Source organism: Lathamus discolor, chromosome 21, assembly GCF_037157495.1.
Source record: "Lathamus discolor isolate bLatDis1 chromosome 21, bLatDis1.hap1, whole genome shotgun sequence".
NCBI lineage: Eukaryota > Metazoa > Chordata > Aves > Psittaciformes > Psittacidae > Lathamus > Lathamus discolor.
This window is the reverse complement of record NC_088904.1, coordinates 3,624,896-3,637,287: the sequence shown is the minus strand read 5'-3', so window position 1 is coordinate 3,637,287 and position 12,392 is coordinate 3,624,896. Positions and strand designations below refer to the sequence as shown.

Below are 12,392 nucleotides of genomic sequence, written 5' to 3'. Positions count from 1 at the left end.
TGTAACAGCTTCCCAGCAGTGTTTCCCACTTCAAACTCCCTCTCAGTTGCTATATAAAGGTCTTGCAACTTCAGCCCGCCCCGTAGTAGCGCAGAGCCGGGGTCTGCTCAGCTTCGGTTGCAGCATCTCCTGGGAATGGCCTCCGGAGCAGCAGGGAGGCCACGGCAGAGGCGCCGGTCCCAGCATTGCAGTGCTCTGCAGTCCCTCAGCACGCCCGTTCCATGGCTGAGGAGCCCGCTGGCGAAACACGCTCTGCTCCGAGGAGCTGACCACGCGCTGGTGGTGGTGGTGCAGGGGTTATCCCCCAGCACGAAATGTGGAGCTGGATGAGCTTTAAGGTCCCTTCCGAGCCCAACCATTCCATGGTTCGGTGGTGTCAGGTACACGTTGCTACATGATAACCAGCAGATGTTCCTATTCCTGGTAGCTAGAATAAATTTTGCATCTTACTTTCAGAGGCGTCTTTCTATCACTAATTCAGAAGCACTTTCCTTCAACCAAAAGAAAGAGAGAAAAAGGAACTGGCATTAAAAGAAAACGTAAGAGCACACTCCACTGTCCAGCATCTGACCTCCCGCCCTGCGCTTCCCCCCAGCCACTCAGCTGCTTCTTTTCCTTTTTCCCTTTTCCCTACTTGGTGCTTTTTGCTGCCCTGGGTTCAGTTCGCCTCCCGCACACCTCCTGTCGCTCGCTCTTGGCTGGAGGAGGCAGCTCCAGGCCACTCACCCCATCCTCCCCGTAACCCACTTCCCTGTCCCAGGCAGGTCCTCGCCTTCTCCGTGTGCCTGGAGGATGCCCCTTCCCTCAGCCGCTGCCTTGCCCTGGCTGGGGCAGATGGCACAAGAGGCTGCATGTCTGAAGCCCTCTTGCAGCAAGGGGGGGGTCTCTCCATTGCCCTTTACCTATAGTATGGGGGGGAAAAATCACTTCCCTGTCCAAATTACTGGCTGCGGCTGCAGGTAAGGAGAGTTTTGGGATTTCTCTTCCAGTGGGATGTGGGAAAGGGGCAGGAGGGGGGGCAGCAGCCCTGGCAGATTGTGGAGGTTAGCCTGGCTGGCTGCTGCTGCAGAGCAGGCTGTGCAAGCTGGTTTGCCAGGCCTCTCATGCAGCAGGGGTGTGCCTTACCGTGCTTGGAAGTAAACAGCATCCCAAAACACCGGCACCTTCCCATGTCCTGCACATTGCTCTGGAAGCAGTCAAACCTGCAGACTCCTTCCCCTGAGGAGTGAGCACTGCTTAGCACCGGCTGTGTGTTCATCCTGATGTGTGCTGCAGCCCTGAGAAAGATTGCCTTGGTCTTCCTTTCTCTCTCTTCCTTTCGCTCTCCCTGCCCTTCCTGACTGCCCCTACCCACCCAAGAGGCTCTGTCCAAGCTCAGCCTTTCCTCTGGGGCAAGCTCAGCTTCATTTCTCCTGCTCTTTGTGCGCTGCTGCGCGGGGCTGGGGCTCTGCCCTGACGCTGCTCCCTCTCGGTGCAGGGAAGCAGAGGGGCCGCTGCGCCAAGGCTCTGAAGGGCGTGTGTGAGCTCACGGGTGTCATCAAGATCAGCGACGACAGCAGCACCGACTCCGACATGGGCCTCGACAGCGACTTCAACTCCTCCCCGGAGTCCATGTTTGAGACGGACGATGTCATCTTCGTGGACCACACGTTCAACGGCTTCGCAGGCGAGGACAGAAGTGAGCAGGGCAGAGCGGGGCTGGGGGCGGCTCCGGCTTTGCTGGGGGGAGCTGGTGGCACCCAGCACAGCACCCAGCGCATGGGGATGCGGCTGGAAGCAGGCACCCAGCGCCCCGGAGGAGCCTGGAGATCAGATGAGACCCTTTTGGGGCTGGTGGAGTCGCGAGGCTGATGCGAGGCTCTCCTGGTTTTTGGAATGGTGAAGTGAGCTTTTATGCTGTGAGGGTCCAGTTTGGGCTTGTGAGATGGAGTCCCCTGAACCTGCTGCGGTCAGTGAGCAGGAGGAGTTTGCCCTGCGTGCGTCTTCCCCCCAGCCAAGTGGGGAAGCACGGAATTCACTCCCTGCTCAGCAGCACTTAGTGCAAATCAATGGGATCTTTGCCTGCTCATCAGACAGTGCCCTCAGAAGCCCTTTGGGACAATTTGTTTTCCCCTCTGTGGTTTGCAGTTACCAGGTAACCGAACTTCTGCGTTTTCCATTGCAGGTAATTTCCCCATCCTGCCTTCCCAGAGAGAGACGCACGGCCTGAGGGAACTCGAGCACGTGGAAAAGATGAAGCAGGAACTCCTAGCAAAAGTAAAAGCACTGGGCAAAGAGCTACCTCTCAATACCTTGGATGAACTGATCAATCACTTTGGGGGCCCGGAGCATGTGGCTGAGGTACTCCTCATTTCGGTGGCACTGGGTGACAGGGAAAGGGGCCAGCAAAGGAGGCTCCTGCAGGAAGAGGGTTCCCTCCCTTTCCTTGTGACCTGTTGAGCATTGACTTGCAGCGTGCAGGTCTCTGCCCTCTGCTCACAGCCTCCCTCCGCAGATGACGGGGCGGAAGGGCCGCGTGGTTTGCAGACCGGACGGCTCCGTCGTGTTCGAGTCCCGTGCGGAACAAGGCCTCTCTATAGACCACGTCAACCTGAAGGAGAAGGAGCGGTTTATGAAAGGAGAGAAGGTGAGTCAGGACCTCTGCAGGAGTGCACGGAGAGGGACCCTTTGTGTGCTCGTGCTTTGCTTTCCGTCTGTGCGACCTGCTGGAAAGGGATGGAGTGCGGGGTCCCTTCTGGGCTGGGGCTACCCTTGTGCTTTGGGAAGCAGCTTTTCAGGGACCTCACGCTCCTTTCTCATTTGTTCTCTCTCCCTTAGCTTGTAGCGATCATCTCCGAGGCCTCCAGCTCAGGGATCTCTCTCCAAGCAGACAGACGGGTGAAGAACCAGAAGCGCCGCGTCCATATGACACTGGAGCTGCCGTGGAGCGCGGACCGGGCCATCCAGCAGTTTGGTGAGGGCTGGGGGTCCCTGGCCACTGTCCCTGTCCTCTGAGCGTGCTTCAGCCCACGAGGCCTCGGGCAGCCCTGGGGAGGTGAGGGGAGCGTGGCCCTCGTGCTGCCCGTGGCACCTCCCAGAGCACAGAGCTCTCGTGTTCTGCCAGGCTGCAAATGCAGACACAAACCGGTCGTGGCTCATTGATCCTGTGGGGAAGGCTTGTGTTGACTTCAGGAGGGATTCACGGCGTGGGGAGGGGGAACCTTTCATACTCACAGTGTGTCCTCATGGAACATGCTGGGAGAGGTTTCTGTGCCAGGATGGGGAGGGAGCCTGGGGAGCTCCAACTGCGGAGTCACTGCTCTGCTCCCGGAGGTCAGGGCTCTCAACTCAGCTCTGCGAAGGTCTCGGGATGGTGAATGTGCCTCTGTCCTTTGCCCCCAGAGTGGGATCTCCTTTGGAAACCAGCAGGATGTCCGCAGGATGCTCTCCCCTCTTTGCTCAGCTTGCCCTCCCGTACCAGACAGGCTGGACCAACCTCTCCTTTCCCCTCTGCTCTCCCATCCTTTCAGGTCGAACGCACCGATCAAACCAGGTTTCTGCTCCAGAGTATGTCTTCCTTATCTCTGAGCTGGCAGGGGAGAGGAGGTTTGCATCCATCGTGGCCAAGCGGCTGGAGAGCCTGGTAAGTGCCCTGCAGCAGAGGGAGCAAGGTGTCAGCTCCAGTTCTCTCTGAGGAGCTTCCATTTCGCTGTTCCCCCTGGCATGGCCAGCGTAACCAGTACAGGGGATTGCATCACCCACCCCTTACTGAGGGCATTGCATGGGGGAAGGCTTTTGGCATCCTGGGATGTGGGAAAGGAAGTGAACAATATGTAAGGCACCAGGAGGGATCTTAGGGAAGCAGAACCCAGTTCCAGATGCTGGAATTCCCCTGTTATTACAGGAGCAAAATCCCATCTTATTTCCAGAAAGCTGATGAAATAATTAACGGAATCATTTCATTTTATTTCTCTTTCATTTTATTTCACTTCTGCTAAATCCCCAAATACTTTGGCAAAGTCTCAGTATCCCACAGGGATGCTGCCTCCCTCCCCACAGCACGTTCTTATCCCAGCCTCTTCGGAGACGTGGCTCTGGCCTTTCTTCACCCGTGTTTTGCAACAGCTCAAAGTACAGAGTTGTTCCTTGCTCTGCCTTCTCAGGGTGCCTTAACTCATGGGGACCGACGGGCCACCGAGTCCCGGGACCTCAGCAAGTACAACTTCGAGAACAAGGTACCAAGAGGCTGTTCTCAGGGCAGCTCAGCCAAGGAGGGGTCGGGGTAGTCAGGAAGATCATTGCTGGCATCTACAGGCAGGATGTGTCCTAGCACCCCGCTCCTGTGGGCAGCACATAGAGCTGGGGGGGGATAAACCAGGGAGGGCTCTGCTCCCCCCGGGCTGAGACCTGCATGTTCCTGTTCTGGGGTCCCCAAGGGACAGAGCCACCAGGGCAGCAGCCTTCCTGGTGGTGCTGGGTGTCTCTCTCACCACACCAGAAGAGTTGTGGCACACGTGTCCCACACTTGCCTCTCATCTCCTTTCGCAGTATGGGGCTAAAGCACTGGACAGGGTCCTGTCCACCATCCTCAGCCACACGGAGAACAGGGTTCCTGTGCCCAAGAGCTACAACCGAGGGGAGGCTGCCTTCTTCCACGGTGAGAGCATCACCAGCTCGGGGGGTTCTGGGTCTCGCTGGCCGGGTTGGTCTCAGGTTTGGGGTGTCTGAAGACCAAATGGAAGGTTGGGGAGAAGGGAGCAGGACGCCAGCTCAGCAGCAAACCAGTGCAGATCACATCACCCTGCCAGGTCGGGGGGGAAAGGAGGCTGAGGGAGACTTGGCTGTGGAATAATGGGCACAGCCAGGAGGAAGCAGCCTGGGAGGTTTAACCCTGCGATGCACAAGCTGCCTTCTGTCATTGCAGAAATGAAGCAAGGTCTCATCTCTGTGGGGATCTGCTGCAATCAGATGAAGTACGGCACGGTCGCAGTGGAGAAGGGTATGTGTCAAGCTTCTCCTGGCCAAAGTAGGGGACAAACGACAGGCAGGGCTGTCACAGCCCGCCTGAGGGAGCCCGGCCTTGCGGGGTTTGCTGTGCTGCCTCGGGCGGGATGTTTGCTCTGAGGGAAGCTCCTTTGGGAGTATCTGGTGCTGCAGATCCCGCTTCCCTGACCACAGCCTGCAGGAGCAGCTTTGGGCTGCTGAAGGTGGCTTCTTGGGTGGCTCTGGGAGCGTGGCAGTGGGTTCTGTGTTCCCTGAGCCACTGTGTTCTTGCAGACTGCTCCATCACCAAGTTCCTGAACCGCATCCTGGGGCTGGAGGTGGACAAGCAGAACATGCTCTTCCAGTATTTTTCGGACACCTTTGACTATCTGATTGAAAAGGACAAGAAGGAGGGCAAATACGACATGGGCATCCTAGGTAAGGAGGAAAAGGGGTGGCCAGAGCTGTCCTGACCCCACACCTGAGGTTTCCTGTTCCTCCCTGTGCTGATGGCAGAGCCAGGCGCTGCAGTGGCCGCACACAGCTCAGGTGTTGAGACTCTTGGTGGTAGGGGGAGATGTATCTTACAGCAGTCTTCTCTCCTACAGATTTAGCCCCAGGAGTGGATGAGATCTACGAGGAGAGCAAGGAGGTGTTCCTGACCCCTGGGCACCCGCAGGACGGGCAGGTTGTGTTCTACAAGGTAGGCAGCCTGCGCAGCCATCGTCAGGCTTCTCCAGTGCTTCCCAGTCTGGGGCTGTGAGCTGCTGGGTCCCTCCCTCTGCCCCGTGGCTCTGTGTTGTGTTTGTGTCACATCTGCCTCGGTCACGAGCATATGAGTGATGCTGGGAGCTACACAGATGAGACAAGGAAGGGCCCCAAGGCTTGGGGCTGCCGTAGCCAGGAGGGCAGCCTGGCAGTGCCTCATCCTAGGCTGCGGCAGCACCAAGTTTGCATTGAGGGTGGCATTTTGAGGCACTTGTCCTGGCCCCTGAAGTTACAGAGTCCCTCTGCTTGTCCCTGTTCAGATCAGTGTCGACAGAGGCTTAAAGTGGGAGGAAGCTTATGAGAAGTCACTCAAACTGACAGGATCCTTGGATGGCTTCTACCTCTCCTACAAGGTAGGTCCCTGGGCTGTGCCAGGCTGGTGCCTCAGTTTGGAGGGTGACCCAGGAGGAGGTGCACTGCATGGCTGTAAGAGGTCTGTGTCCGAGCTCTTCCTGGGGGCTCGGAGATGCCTCTAAGAGCCTCCCTCCTGGATGGGATGGGGTTGGTTTAGCCTTGGGGAGGGAGGCTGTGGCTGTAACCGTCCGCTCTACCCCAACAGATACGAGGCTGCAAACACACCTGCCTGCTGGCAGAGCAGAGCCGCGGGAAGAACTTCATCCTCTACAAGCCAAACATTGGGAAGCAAAGCCAGCCGGAGAGCCTGGACAGCCTGCAGAAGAAGTACCGGCGGGTAGGTGGGACCTGCAGCTCCGCAGTGTGGGGAGAGGGAAAAGCCTCTTGCTAGGGCCAGGGGGTGGCTTTTGAAGCACGTTTACTGCAAGCTCTTCACAGCTCCTCCTGTTGTGGGGTGAGCAGAAACAGCGGCAGCACCGCGGTGTCCTGACTCCCAGCCCTGGATTCCATGTCTCAGCTGCCTGTTGGACAGAGGAAGAGCTCTAATGCTGTGTGTTCCTGCTGCAGGTGCTGCCGGAGGAGGCCAAGGAGCACTGGGAGAGCAGTTACCACTTCTCCTTGAAGAAGTGCAACCACGCTGCCTGGTAAGGAACCTGCAGCCCCAGGCTGCCCTGTGTCCCCAGGGTGGGGAGAAAGGGGGCTGGTTGTGGGGAAGGGCTGCACTGGGGGATCCTGCTCTGCTGCAGGGGCCGGGGCTAATTCGGGTGGGTTTCTCCCTTGGGAACTGAAGGAACAGGAGCTGCAAGCTGATCCAGGAGGGGAAGGAATGCTTTCAGGGCATGCGCCTGCGCCACTACTACATGCTGTGCGGGGCCCTGCTGCGGGTCTGGAGCAGGATCGCCAGCATCATGGCAGACATCACCAACAGCAGCTACCTGCAGATCGTGCGCCTCAAGACCAAGGAGAAGAAGAAACAAGTCGGTGGGTGAAGCTGCCCATCCCTCCGTCCCCACAGCCCCCGTCCCTTCCCAAAGTGCTGTGGGGGCTGATGCACGTTCCTCCCCTAGGGATAAAGATCCCCGAGAGCTGTGTCCGCAAGGTGCTGGAGGAGCTGAAGCAGATGGATGAGAACGTGAAGCGAAAGCACAACCGGCTCCTCCAGGCCCAGGAGCAGAGCTCCCAGTTCTCCCTCCCACAGCACATCCTGGCACAGACCCTGGACCTCACCCAGACAGGGCCTGGGGTCTCCCTACCCAGGCACTCCCTGCGCCAGGATGAGATCCTGGACTTGACCTACAGCCCTCCCAGCAACATCATTCCCGACATGGTGATGAACCCAGAGCCTGCTGCCTTGGGCTACCCCTCGGAGCCCGTTCTCCAGCCACACCAGCAGCACCGGTTACCCTTCGGCTTCAGTCACCCTCCTGCCTTCGAGAGCCCGGCCCCAGTCCTGGAGGGGAGCGTGCCTCTGAGCTCCCCCCTGCACGAACATCTTCCTCTGCCTCCCCCAGGGCCCCTGCACACGCTGCAGCAGCAGGAAGATTTCATCCAACAGGATGGGAATATCAATTTCAGAGAGATCCTGGAGGACATGCTAAGGACGTTCAATGGGGCCCCCCAGGAGAACATGCTCCCCCAGGAGCGCCAGAGCGTGATCCAGTTCAGCGGGCCTTTCCCAGACTTCTGAAAGCCAGCGGGAATGCCGGGCCACGCTCGGCTGCTGTGGATCCGTATCCTTTGGTGCAGAGGTGAGAGCTGGGGAGCCCCGGCTTTGCTGCTGGTTTGGACTTGACCCTTCCCTGGTTTTGAGGGCAGAGAAAAGAACTCTCTGTAGTTCCTTCAAGCAAAGTTTATTTATGTGTAACGCGTGCTCGGGCACGGCCAGGTTTGTGTGTAAGGGGCCGGGGGCGGCCAGCGCTGCCTCCTCCAGCTGCTCTGCACTGCTGGTCCCTGCTGTGTTCGAGTCCTGCTCAAAGGTCAGTGCTGAGAAGCAGCGTCCCCTCCTCTGTCCCCCTGCAGACTACTGAGAGTCCGGGCTGGGTCCTGCCTTCCCCAGCCCTCCAGCCCCCAGCTCTGCGGCTGCTGCCCCTCAGCTCCGCTCCTCTGGGCTCAAAACCAGCCCGGGGCTGGGCCATTGCTGAAGGGCCCAGAGCCTCCACTGACCAAACTGTATCTGTCTTGGCTGCTGCCAGCTTCTCTCTTGGGCTGCCCCAGCCTTGAGGCTGCTCTGGAGGGCTGGGTCTGAAGGCAGGGCTGCGGAAGGGAATGCTGTCCCCGAGGAGTTGTTTGCTGCTGAGCTCAAGCATCCCCAGGTGTGAGAGCAACTGAGAGCAGCAACACCGACTGTGCTGCTCTGTCCTTCGGCTGCCTGAGCTCCAGGGGACAGGGCAGGAGCTGCTGCACCCTTGGCAGGGCTCAGCTTCCCTGGGGACATTCCCTGGAGCAGGAGGGCTCCATCGGCCTGTCCTGCATAGAGCCCTGCCAGGGCGCCGTGGCCGGCCGTGCTCTGCCACCTCTGCAGGGCTTGTCTGTGGATCCCAGGGATCTGGATCTGGCCCTGAGGGAAGAGCTCCCTGCTGAGCACCAGGAATGTGCAGAGTCACTGCTGATGCTGCAGATTGAACCTCCAGTACCAAAGAGCAAAGCCCTGCTTTGCAAAGCACTGCCCCAGCCAGGAGCACCCGCAGGCTGCAGCATCCCTGGTCCAGCAGCATCCCTGGTCCAGAGCATCCCACCTCAGCGCGTCCCAGGGAAACTGCCTTCTGTTTTCTCCCTTGCACCTGAGGAGCCCGGCAGGAAGCTGCCTGCAGGCAGGAAGCCTTCCCTCTGCTGTTGCTGTGCTCTGCCTCGTGCCATCGAGGTATTTCCTAGTCGTGGCACCAGGATGTTTGCAGAGGAAGGACGTGAGACCTTCCCTGGCTGGGCCATTCCTCGGGGGGAGCCCCCTCCTCTGGGCAGAGCACCGTGACCCCCCTGTCAAGGATCAAGGCCTGCCCCAGCGCCCTGTTTGCTGTTGGGAAGTGCTTTGGGTCCGTGCCTGCAGCGTCCATGGGGCGCTGCATTCCCTGACACGTTACAAGCACGGATGTGCCCCGTGTGACACACGCGTGGGCTCATCCCGGAGGTTGCTCTGGGGTCTTGTCCTTGTGTCCCCCCCTGCCTCCCTGCAGCAGCCGGGGCCGTGGTTCCCTTCATGGCCCCTCCTTTACCTCACAGCGACACCAAAGAGCCCTGGCTGCTGCCCAGGAGCTCCGGCTCTCCCCGCAGCTTTCCCTGGTCCCCCCCATTCCCACCTCTATTTAAACTGCCCCGCACAGGCCCCGGCTCATCCACTCGGCGCTTGCTGAACTCTCAGCAAGGAGACAAAAGGGCTCCGGGAAACCCCAGTTCAGAGAGGCTGAAACTCAGGAATAACGAGGAGGAATCCTCCCGCCGGGCCCCTCCGCCACCCGGAGGCTCTGCCATTGATTTCCAAGATATGCAATTCCCTCTCCCCTCATCTCTGGGAAGCCAGAGAGCACCTTGGAGGAAGCCCTTTCCCTGCCCCGATCCTGTGTTTTTGTCAGGATTAAGATGTACCAATAGCTTTTAACTAAGTTATTATGCAGTCGTCCTACTGATGGGCTCTGTTTCGCAAGGAGGCCCGTTTCTTCTGCCCCTCCACCTTTTTGTTAGCACTTTTTAACCTGCTTGTCGTTTGCCTTTGGTTTTCTATGTGTATTTATAATGGAGATGTATATATGTAAAGAGATTTTTTTTTTTTTAGAATACGTGCCTTTGACTAATAATTCCTGGATTTTCTACTTGCCTCCGAAGTTTTTCATTGTGCTCAGTAAAAATGGAAAGGAAGCCACAGACGCGAGGTCTGTAAGTCCCAGCTCTCTGTCTGTCCGTCCTGCCTGGCCTGAGGCGCAGGATCCCATCTGGGGCTCGGATAAGGATGGGGAATCCAAGGCCCAGGGTCTGGTTATCTCCCTTGTCACACATGGTGGCAGCTGGGGCCTTGGCCCCAGGGCCAGAGGAGGATCCTCCCTGGCACTGCCTGTCCTTGAGGCTGCTCCCACCCGCCTTCCCTTTGGAAAACACCGATAAAGGAGCTGCTGTTGAGGCCTTTGTCAGCACCAGCTGCTGTTGTCCTGCCCCGCTCTGTCCCTGTGGGATGAGCTGCAGACAATGGGAACACAGCAGGGATTCACACAACGGCACCATGGTAGCTCCCAAAACCAGCCCGAGTGGTCAGGCAGGACCTGGAGCAGGGGCCTGCTGGGGTCCTGGGGTTGGAGGGAGCCCAGCAGGACACGCACCTTCCCCTGCTCTCCTTGTCCCCGCAGAGCCCCTTGGGAGCAGCGGCTGAGGAGGGATTCGTGCGCAATTCCCTGCTCAGCCCTAGGGATTATCCTGGCTGAGCTCCGGCCTTGCGCAAGGTCTCAGCTCCCCTGCAAAGCTCCAGGTTCTCCCTGCTCAGCCCCGTTCGCCGCTCACACCCAGACGCAGGGGTCAGTTCTAACAGCTCTATTTATTATTGCAAGGGGACTCGGGGTGCTGCTCTATGCCCAGCAGCGGCCACCGGCCCCGTGAAGCCTCCGTCCAGCAGCTGCACGCCTGGGTTCAGGTCTGCCTCACCAGCAAGCTGGCTTGAAGACAGGCCATCATCGGGGCTGGAGGAGGAGAATCCATGGGCAGCGGGAGGCAGGCGCTGGGCAGGGCGACAGCAGGGAGAGGAGCAGACCTAGAGGTAGGCAGGCAGGTCCTTCTCGATCACCTGCAAGAGAGAAGGGGAGCACTGTGCTGTGAGCACATCACTGCCCCAACACCGTGCCCAAAGCCCCCCCCCAGGGGACTCCTCAGAGTCTGCACCCACTCTGGGTGGGCACCCGCTTTCCTGGAGCACTGGGCTCAGCCCCAGCTTCTTCCCCTCCTCCCGTGGGTCCGGCAGCACTTACATAAGGATCCTCCATGGGGCTGTACCTCTTCACCACTTGGCCCTCCCGGTTAATGAGGAACTGTGGAGGGAAGCAGCAGCCAGGGAGCTGGTGAACCTAAGGTCTGGCTGTGGCTGATCCCACCTGTGGAGCCATAGCCCCCGCCCAGCAGACCTGCTCCCCCCCACCTAGGAACCCCTTGGGCTGCTGCTACCCCAACATCCAGGGTAACTGCACAGAGCAGAGCCTCGCAGCCCCCCATAGACAGCGATGGATGGTGGCTGTGTCCTACCTTAGTGAAGTTCCACTTTATTGCACTAGGAGAGAAAAAACAGGAGTGAGATTGGGCACAGAAAACCCCTTCCTCTTGTTGCATCCAGGCCCCCCTCCCGGTTCCCCTCACGCACTTGCCCAGGGTGCCTCGTCCTTTGGGCTGGTCCTTCATCCACTTCCAGAGCGGGTGAGCATCGTCCCCGTTCACGTCGATCTTGCTGAACATGTCAAACTTCACCCCGTAGCTCGCAGCAAATGCCTTGATCTGAGCGTTGTCCCCGGGTTCCTGCGAGGGGCAGCACAAGGGCTCGGTGGGAGCCCGTCCCCGGCCGCCCTTTCCCCCCCATCCAGGGCCGGATCCCGCACCTACCTGCTTCCCAAACTGGTTGCAGGGAAAGCCGAGGATGCGTAAACCCCTCTCAGCGTATCGGGCGTGCAGGTCAACAAGCTGAGTGTAGTTTACCGGGGTCTTTCCTCATTTCGAAGCTACGTTGGTGATGATGCAGACGTATCCCCTGCGGGGGAGGCAGCGGCTCGGTGGCGGTGCCCTCCCCTCCCGGCTTACACAACGACCGTCCCCGTGAGGCGCAATCACAGCCGCGCTCCTCCCACCGCGGCCCCGCCGCTTACCGGTACTGCTCCAGGGAGACGTCGTTGCCATCGATGTCCAAGGCGTGGAAGTCGTAGATGGCCTTGGCCGAGCGCCAGTCCTGCGCCTGGGCGCACTGCGGAGCGCGGGGAGGCACCGTCACCGCCCGCAGCGCCCCCTGTACCGGCCCCGGGCCCGGCCTCCCGAGCCCCGACACCCGCGGTCCCGAGGGGCTGGATCTCGCCGGGCCCGCGCCCCAATGAGGCCGGGGCCTCAGGAACCCCCCCCTACCCTCAACCGTGAGGCCGCGGTCACGATCGCGGCCCGGCCCCACCGCACTGACCATGGCCCGCACCGGCCCCGGTGCCCCGTGCCCGGTACCCGGTGCCCGGCCCCTCCGCACTCACCATGCCCCGCACCGACCCCGCTGCTGCCGCCGCCGCGCTCCGCAGCGCGCCCCGCACCGCCTGACCCCATCCCATCGCTCGCCCCCGCCCCCCGCAGGCCCTCAGCCAATGGGCGGC

General features: G+C 59.8%; 2 protein-coding genes across 8 annotated transcripts in view; one reads left to right on the top strand and one right to left on the bottom strand.

Moving 5' to 3' along the window:
• The window catches only part of SBNO2 (strawberry notch homolog 2), a 50,881-nt gene extending 40,920 nt beyond the window's left edge, over positions 1-9,961 (top strand). For 6 of the 7 annotated variants that reach the window (XM_065658910.1, XM_065658908.1, XM_065658911.1 and 3 more), the window contains 16 exons: positions 457-539; positions 1,478-1,678; positions 2,165-2,340; positions 2,495-2,626; positions 2,818-2,953; positions 3,510-3,622; positions 4,143-4,214; positions 4,528-4,636; positions 4,904-4,978; positions 5,257-5,400; positions 5,571-5,665; positions 5,991-6,083; positions 6,290-6,421; positions 6,652-6,728; positions 6,875-7,065; positions 7,152-9,961. In XM_065658910.1, coding sequence (XP_065514982.1) covers positions 457-539; positions 1,478-1,678; positions 2,165-2,340; positions 2,495-2,626; positions 2,818-2,953; positions 3,510-3,622; positions 4,143-4,214; positions 4,528-4,636; positions 4,904-4,978; positions 5,257-5,400; positions 5,571-5,665; positions 5,991-6,083; positions 6,290-6,421; positions 6,652-6,728; positions 6,875-7,065; positions 7,152-7,771 — 2,449 coding nt within the window. In that variant the 3' untranslated portion in view covers positions 7,772-9,961. The remainder of the gene's footprint in view (positions 1-456; positions 540-1,477; positions 1,679-2,164; positions 2,341-2,494; positions 2,627-2,817; positions 2,954-3,509; positions 3,623-4,142; positions 4,215-4,527; positions 4,637-4,903; positions 4,979-5,256; positions 5,401-5,570; positions 5,666-5,990; positions 6,084-6,289; positions 6,422-6,651; positions 6,729-6,874; positions 7,066-7,151) is intronic. The other variant, XM_065658907.1, reaches the window with a different exon arrangement.
• Positions 9,962-10,581: 620 nt separating this feature from the next.
• GPX4 (glutathione peroxidase 4) lies at positions 10,582-12,376 on the bottom strand. The gene is made up of 7 exons (XM_065658918.1): positions 12,276-12,376; positions 11,910-12,004; positions 11,650-11,794; positions 11,414-11,565; positions 11,299-11,323; positions 11,028-11,087; positions 10,582-10,846 (listed from the first exon to the last, which is right to left on the bottom strand). The coding sequence occupies exons 1-7, from the start codon at positions 12,348-12,350 to the stop codon at positions 10,814-10,816; spliced, it is 585 nt and encodes a 194-aa protein (XP_065514990.1). The 5' UTR covers positions 12,351-12,376; the 3' UTR covers positions 10,582-10,813.
• Between the last annotated feature and the right edge of the window lie 16 nt (positions 12,377-12,392).